This window comes from Oratosquilla oratoria, chromosome 33 (assembly GCF_046742065.1).
Source record: "Oratosquilla oratoria isolate Oo_2021 chromosome 33, ASM4674206v1, whole genome shotgun sequence".
Classification (NCBI taxonomy): domain Eukaryota; kingdom Metazoa; phylum Arthropoda; class Malacostraca; order Stomatopoda; family Squillidae; genus Oratosquilla; species Oratosquilla oratoria.
Window position 1 is genome coordinate 46331108 of NC_134809.1, and position 7609 is coordinate 46338716.

General features: G+C 40.0%; 1 protein-coding gene across 1 annotated transcript; it reads right to left on the minus strand.

Annotated features, from left to right (window-relative positions):
- Positions 1–6347: 6347 nt before the first annotated feature.
- On the minus strand, positions 6348–7396 carry LOC143017982 (uncharacterized). The gene is made up of 2 exons (XM_076173021.1): positions 7100–7396; positions 6348–6461 (listed from the first exon to the last, which is right to left on the minus strand). Exons 1-2 carry the CDS (start codon positions 7394–7396, stop codon positions 6348–6350), a joined length of 411 nt encoding a protein of 136 aa, XP_076029136.1.
- Between the last annotated feature and the right edge of the window lie 213 nt (positions 7397–7609).

The following is a 7609-nucleotide window of genomic DNA, read 5'->3' on the forward strand; positions in this document are numbered from 1 at the left end:
ATGGCTAGTCTTACTAAAATCACAAGGAAGCCTTCTTCTCGTCATCACAAATGGTAGGGTTTGATGAATGCTGGGCAGCAGAGGTGGACTGAAGAGAACCAGGGATAGATTGGAGAGGTAGCGGAGGGGGGACCTGATCAACTGATGTAGGGAGGGCTGGGTGGGAGGGAGCGGCAGGTTTGAAGGAGCTGGAAATGGTTAGATTCAAACTGCTAAAAAATTTTAGAATAGATACTTGTGTATCTAAAATACCCAATTTTAGTAAAGCTCAGTTCATAGGATTATGTTAGGAGCTTCAGCTTACAGATTGGGAGGCAAAATTAATTGAAAGACCTGTAGATCAGATGTGGGAAATATTTCAAAATATGCTTACTAAGATGATTCATACTTGCATCCTGTTTAAGAAATACAAGTGCTCGGGTGCACCTAATGACTATCAAAGTTATGTAGTAATTCAGATTTAAAGACAATAAAAAACAAAAATGACAATACAAAATGAATATCGCTGATAAATCCAAAGAGAATTCCAATGAATTCTATAGTCACATTGGCCCACTATTATCTGCTGACAGTCAATTTGAGAATTCAAATGAAGGAATGTGTGATATTTTAAACAACTATTTTATCTCATTATTCGTAAACAAAACACTTCAAAATGAACTCCAAACTGAAACCTGTGAAAAATCTAGGGTGAATTTACTATGGTAAATATAACAAAAGAAAAAATTGAAAGTTGTATAGAGAAACTCAAAGATGATAAAACACCAGGGCCTGACGGTTGGCATCCAAGAATCTTAAAGGAAATGAAAAATGAGATTGTTGTTCCATTAGAAATTATTTTCAAAAAATCCATCATATACAGAGATGTCCCAAGAGAATGGAAGCTAGCTAACATTACTCCAATATTCAAAAAAGGTGACAAAAAGAAACCAAATAACTACAGGCCTATAAGCTTAACTTCATTCATAGGGAAAATGATGGAAACTATAATCAGAGATGCTATCAAACATCATTTAGAAAGTAACTGTGATAAATGATAGCCAGCATGGATTCAGATGGAAACATTCTTGCAAGACTAACTTACACAGTCATCTTGAATTATGACAAAAGAATATAAATTTCATATAATTAGACTTTGCAAAAGCTTTTGATGCCATCCCCATGAAAGGCTACTTACTAAATCAGCTTCACACGGAGTAAGTGGTAGCTGATTAAGTTGGACTAGTAATTAGTTGAATGATCAAAAACTGAGTTGTTATAAATGGCAAAATTTGTAGATGGAAAAATGTTATGAGTGGAGTTCCTTAGGGTTCTGTTCTTGGGCCACTTCTATTCATAGTATATATAAATGATATAGCCTACGGAACTAAAATCTATTGTCTCCAAGTTTGCTGATGATACAAAATTGCATAGAATGACAAATGATCACTTAAATCAGTTAGATATTCAAGAAGATTTAGATAAATTATAGCGATGGTCTGAAAAGTGGCTAATGAAATTTAACACAATGCAAGGTTATGCACATAGGCAAAAATAACAGTATGATTACAAGTTATTTGGAAATTAGTTAACAAAAGTGGATAGTGAAAAGGATCTCAGGGTAATTATCAGTAACAATCTCAAATCGTCCGATCAGTGTATTTCAGCCTCTGAGAAAGCAAGTAAGATTCTAGGACTGATTGCACAATCTTTTGACTTCACAAGTCTATCTCTCATTAACATACATTCGTATACCAAAGGATCTTTTCCCCCTTATAAGGGAGGTAGCCAAAAAACAAAGCCATAAAAACCACTCCTACCCATTCCATCCCTATCACACCCAAGTCCCCTCCACCCTCTTCCCTGCCTCTTATCTTGGCACCTCTCATTAACAAGCTATATAAATTGTTAGTTCGTCCACATTTGGAATATGCTGTTTCCATATGGTCACTGAATCTCATTAAAGACATTAACCCCTTCCATACGGTGCCGCATACGTAGGCGGCATGAGGAGCAAGTGGATATGCGACGCTGCCATATCAGCGTCTTGATTATATTTATTGTAGTTGCCCCTGCGTTTTGACATTCTCCCTAATCTGCCCTTAATCACATTCTCTATGGTTTTCAAAATTCACGGGTGAAAGAAAGAACGATCGATATAAGCGGTGACTATATTTTATGATGCGAGTATTATTGTAACACGTCGTATGGCTGGCATGGGCTGCTGCCCGCGAGATTTAAGGCCCATACTGAAGAGGTTAACAGATTGGAAAAAGTACAATGGCAAGCCACAAAACTGATTCCAAATACATACATTAATGCTCTATCTATCACCCATCTACCACCCTCTCCCATGTGTACTTATGTTTGACTTTCTTCCAAAACACTGTATTTGCTATCATCAACTCTCTCTCTAGACACATCTCCACCATCAACTCTCCAATACGATTCTTTCCTGGAACTCCACATTTCCCAACCACTCCGTCAGTTGGTTCATTTCCTACCCTAGCATTAACCTCTTCACTCCGGGGCACATCGCACGTCTGGTAGCATTAGCTGCCCGACATGCGATGTTGCGTCATAATAATAGCATTATAAAAAATAAAGTCAGTGCTCAATCGTTTCTTCCCTTTCACCCGTGTATTTTGATAACCATAGAAAATTGATGAAGCCAGTTTAGAGAGAATGTAAATTACGTAAGTACGACTACAATAAATATAATCAAGATGGCGACATCGGCATCATCACGTACCCACTTGCTCCTCATGCCACCTACATAGGCGTCACCGTATGGAAGTGGTTAAGGTCTCCCAATACTATTACATTGACATTTCTCCCTAATCCCTCTATGCATACATACATACATGTACCAAAGGCTTTTTTCCCCTTTACACGGGGGGTAGCCAAAAAGAAAAAGGCATAGAAATCCCTCCCACCCATTTCATTTCCCATATACTCCACTCCCCTCCACCCTCCTCCCTCCCTCCTATCTTGGCACCTCCTGGATGACAGGTCATCCCTGCATCCTGTCCACTGCCCTGGGTCAGAAGCAGTGTCGCAAGACACAGCACATCCACAACAAGGCCGCTTCATAAACTCGACGACCCCCCCCCCTCCGTCCCCTCATGCAGAAAAGGAGAAGACGGGGAGAAATCCCTTCGGGCTGCATCAATTTTTTTTTCTCATACATACATACTTCCTCATCCCCCACCCACTCCCCCTCATGCATCACAGCCTCATCTATACACAACCCTTCTCCATTCACCCCTATCTTCTGTCCTCTCCCTCTATGCACTCATTTAAATCTATCCAAAAAACCTCCCTTATACACTCTTCTCACTACCAGGCCCATATGCACTTACAAAAACCCACATCTCCTTTACCAGTTTCACCTTCATCTACATTATCCTTGATTCCAAATATCAAAAATAAATCATACGAAATCGACTAAAACATATGAATCTATTTTCCATACAAAAGCTTAGACCCAGAGGTGACTTGATACAGGTCTTTAAGATTCTAAAGGGGATTGACATCAAAAGTGACAAAAATTTTATATTGAATGAGAATCTGACAAGAAATAATGGTCTCAAACTGTCAGGAAATAGATTTAATTTGGAAGTGGGTAGAAACAACTTTGCCAACTGGGTAGTTAATAAATGGAATAGACTTCTGCAGAGGCAGTGCAATGTAGTTCAGTTCGAAGCTTTAAGATTCGTTTAGATAAACATCTAAGCAAGATGCTGTAATAACTGCCATTTATTTCTTATTATTTGTTTTGTTATTATTTGTCTGTTTATTTACTTGATTTTTATTTATTATTAGTTATCTGTCAAATTATTATTTGCTATTTACTTGTTTGTTATTTAACTATACATAAGCATTTATGTATTTTATTTATTACCAGTGTTATATTATCATTTTTATTTTATTTATTTAATTTATTTTGTATTTTATTTATCATTATATATATATTTTTTCACATCCGACCAAGCTATGGACCAAAAGGTCTCCTGTCGGCATGCTCAGGCTTTGTAATCCTTTTTTTTTTTTTTTTTTTTTTTTTTTTTTTTTTTCCTCCTCCTCCTCCTCCTCCTCCTCCTCCTCATCCTCCTCATCCTCATCATCCTCATCCTCATCCTCCTCCTCCTCCTCCTGGCCCCAAATATATTTCTGTAGACCTTGAAGGCAATTGTTCCACTTCATGCTGGGTTTGGGTCCCTTTCCTTTATTTTTTTATGGTTGCATCTAGGCCAGAGAGTGTATAATCAAGTGCCTACATTGAAAAATGCATGTGTGATATCAATTCAAAAGGATCATTTAAATGAAATATTGGACATCGAACCATTGAATAGTGAGGGAAACCTGTAGTCTTGGGTATTTGGGTGTGAATGTGGTGGGAAAGGGAGGAGTGGAGGTAGAATGTAGATTGAGAGAAGCAAGTAAATGCCTTGGGTGATTAAAAAGTGTAGTGAAAAATAGATATTTGGGAATGGATGCTAAGAGGAGATTGTATGGAGCAGTGATTGTACCGACAGCACTGTATGGGGCAGAAACATGGAACATAAGAGTGGAAGAGAGAATGAGTTTGAATGTGTTTGAGATGAGATGCCTGAGAAGTATGATAAGGGTTACTAGACTGGATAGAGTGAGAAATGAGGAGGTGAGGAGGAGAAGAGGGGTGGAAAGGGAGTTGGGAGATAGGGTTGATGAAAGAGTAATGAGATAGTTTGTACACATGGAAAGAATGAATGAGGAAAGATTGGTGAAAAAGGTGTGGAAAGCAGAGATGGAAGGAGTGAACATGAGGGGACAACCAAGGATGAGATGTATGAATTGGATAAAAGGGGCATTGGGAAAGAGGGGAATATCTGTTGAGAAAGGATGGGAGAAGATAGGAGTGAATGGAGAATGGTTGTGTATGCATGAAAGGGAGTGGGTTGGGGATGGGAGGGTGAGGGAGTATATGCGAAAAATAAAATGACGCAACCTGAAGGGATTTCTCCATGTCCTCTCTTTTTCTGCATGAGGGGAAAGGGAGCGGGGGTCACTGATTAAATGAAGTGGCCTTGGTGTGGATGTGCTGTGTCTTGTGACAATGCTTCTGAACCAGGGCAGTGGGCAAGATGCAGGGATGACCCGTCATCCAGGGTGAGCCAAGATAAGAGGGAGGGAGGAAGGTGAATGGGAGTGGAATATGTGGGAATGGAATGGGTCAGAGTGGATTTTATGCCTTTGTTTTTTGGCTACCTCCCTTGTAAGGGGGAAAAAGACTTGTACATCACATAGGTGTGCACTTCTAAAAATTTACCAAATTATTTTCCTGAAATGTCCTTCACATTAATGTGACTTCCATTTTTAGAACATATCACTTGTTTTAGAGATACAGACCATTATACTATCATTAATGTGGGAAGCATGGGAGACTAGGGTTTTTGGGGAGAACATGTGCTCTTCTGGCAGGATGCCAGGCAAAGCAACTACTGTCTAACCCAGTGTCCAACATAGTTGCAACTATGCAGTGATGTAGTTGCAGCTGGGTTCAACCAATCATTGCAGTGGTTAGTTGGATCCAATTATCTGCATACCACTATATGGTGTAAGCTAGATGTATAGATCCAACCAATCATGGCTATTGTTGGTTGGACCTATCCTTTGGGCAGTCCATACTGTATAACTGTCCCATCAGGCCACATGATTTGCTCCCCATCCCCACCACTCCTGTGTTAAGTTCAGTCAAATAGATTGTTAATCCATTATAAAGGTAAATTGAATAATTTGTGATAAAAGAAATTGTTGGTGATGTATTTTCCTACATTTAGCTGAGGAGGGGTTTGGAGTGAGCAGATCTTGTATCTAGACAACCACTATAATGTAAGAGTGCCTGATTGTACAGGTGGCTCTTCCTGAATGCCATTCTTTTCAACAGACCACAGCATATTGGGGCATGAAATACAAGTATGTTTTATCACATACTACCCCCCATCCATCAAAGTAGTAGTTCAGACTTCCATGCAACAGCATTTCTAATATGCTATGTTTGGCTTGAAATTATCTTGTTCAGAATGGTCTACTGTGATCATTGGTGATCATAGATATGTATAGGCTTGTTTGTATTTTTTGCACTTACCAAAAGTAATTTGAAGAAAATTTTTACCCATGATAAATAGTAGGGAAATAGGAAGTGGTGATTCCCACCCTATGACCTGTCATCCATGTACCCTAATAGTACTGTGTGCTTATCATACCTGGTCTTAAGGTTTGCTATTGATGGAACCATTACTACACACTCTGGTGGTGAATTCCAAACTAGTTCCCCCTCATCATGGTTCTCCATTGGTCAGATTACTCAACTTCGTGGAATGGCCTCAAAGGTTATTTCTGTTCAGCTGGAAGAACCTTGTGTAGGAAACGTCCTTGTAGCCTTGTAGGAGCTTGAAGGTCTCGATCATGTTGCCTCTCATTCTCCTCTTCTCAAGGGGCTGTAAGTTAAGACAGACAGTGCAACATATAGGGGAGCTGGGTGAGGCCCAATATCATTTTTGTTGCCCTCTTCTTTACTCAGTCCAGAGCCTGGATGTCTCATTTTAAGTAAGGAGACCACACCTTGGCTCTATAGTCCAGAATGGGATGAACCAGAGAGAGGTAGAGTGGCAACAAGATATCCTTTGTGAGCACACGAAAGTTCCTCTTGACGATGCCCTCTCTTCTGTTTGCCTTGGCCTCTACTGTTACTACATGGACTTGAGGTCGTTGGTCACAACTATTCCAAGGTCCTTTTCCTAGGTTTATTTTTCCAGCATACCATCATTCAATTGGTAGTGTGCTTGTTGGTTACTGTGGCTTATATGTATGATCTTACATTTGTGTTAAATGTAAGTGGTCACTTACTGCTCCATTCCTTCAGGTGTTTCATGTCATGTTAGTAAGCCTCTGCATCTTCCTTGGTCTTCAAGGTTCTGTATATCTTTGCATCATCTGCAGACAAACTGGCTGTTGACTCAAGGCTTTTAACAACATCATTGATATACACCAGGAAAAGGGCTGGTTTCAGGATTTAACCCTATGGTACTCTACTTAGCACTGGCAGCCAACCCGAACACTCCCTCCTGATGCATACCTGGTGAAATCTGTCTGTGAGAAAGCTCCTGACCCAGTCCAGAACATTGCTCTCCACTCTTAAGGCTCCTAATTTGACTAACAACCTCACATGGGGAATTCTGTCAAACACCTCCTCACAGTCAAGGTAGTTCACATCCACACACTGATTGCAATCCACAGCATTAACCATGTTGTTCAGGTAACACAGCATATTGGTCAGACAGCTCCTTTTATTTCTAAAGCCATGTTGTTGATCATTTAGAAGTGCATTGTCTGTGAGGTGCTGCACAATACTTGCCTTGGCAATCTTTTCCATGACTTTGGGCACTGTGCTGGTCAATGACACTGGTCAATAGTTTAGTGGATTCATCCTGCATCCTTTCTTGTGTATAGGTGAAATGTTGGCCTTCCTCTAGTCATGTGGTATATCACCAGTCCTCAGGTACATTGAATGTATATCTAAGTGATGCACAAAATGCGTCAGCACACTGCTTCAGTACATATGGCAGTATTCCATCAGGTCCCGGAG

Bases quoted from the DNA above. Each gene is read 5' to 3' on its own strand.
- LOC143017982 (XM_076173021.1), bottom strand. From the start codon at position 7,396: ATGGAAAAGATTGCCAAGGCAAGTATTGTGCAGCACCTCACAGACAAT. The intron at 6,462-7,099 runs GTATGCATCAGG...CTTAACTTACAG, and splicing joins TCACAGACAGATTTCACCAG to CCCCTTGAGAAGAGGAGAAT.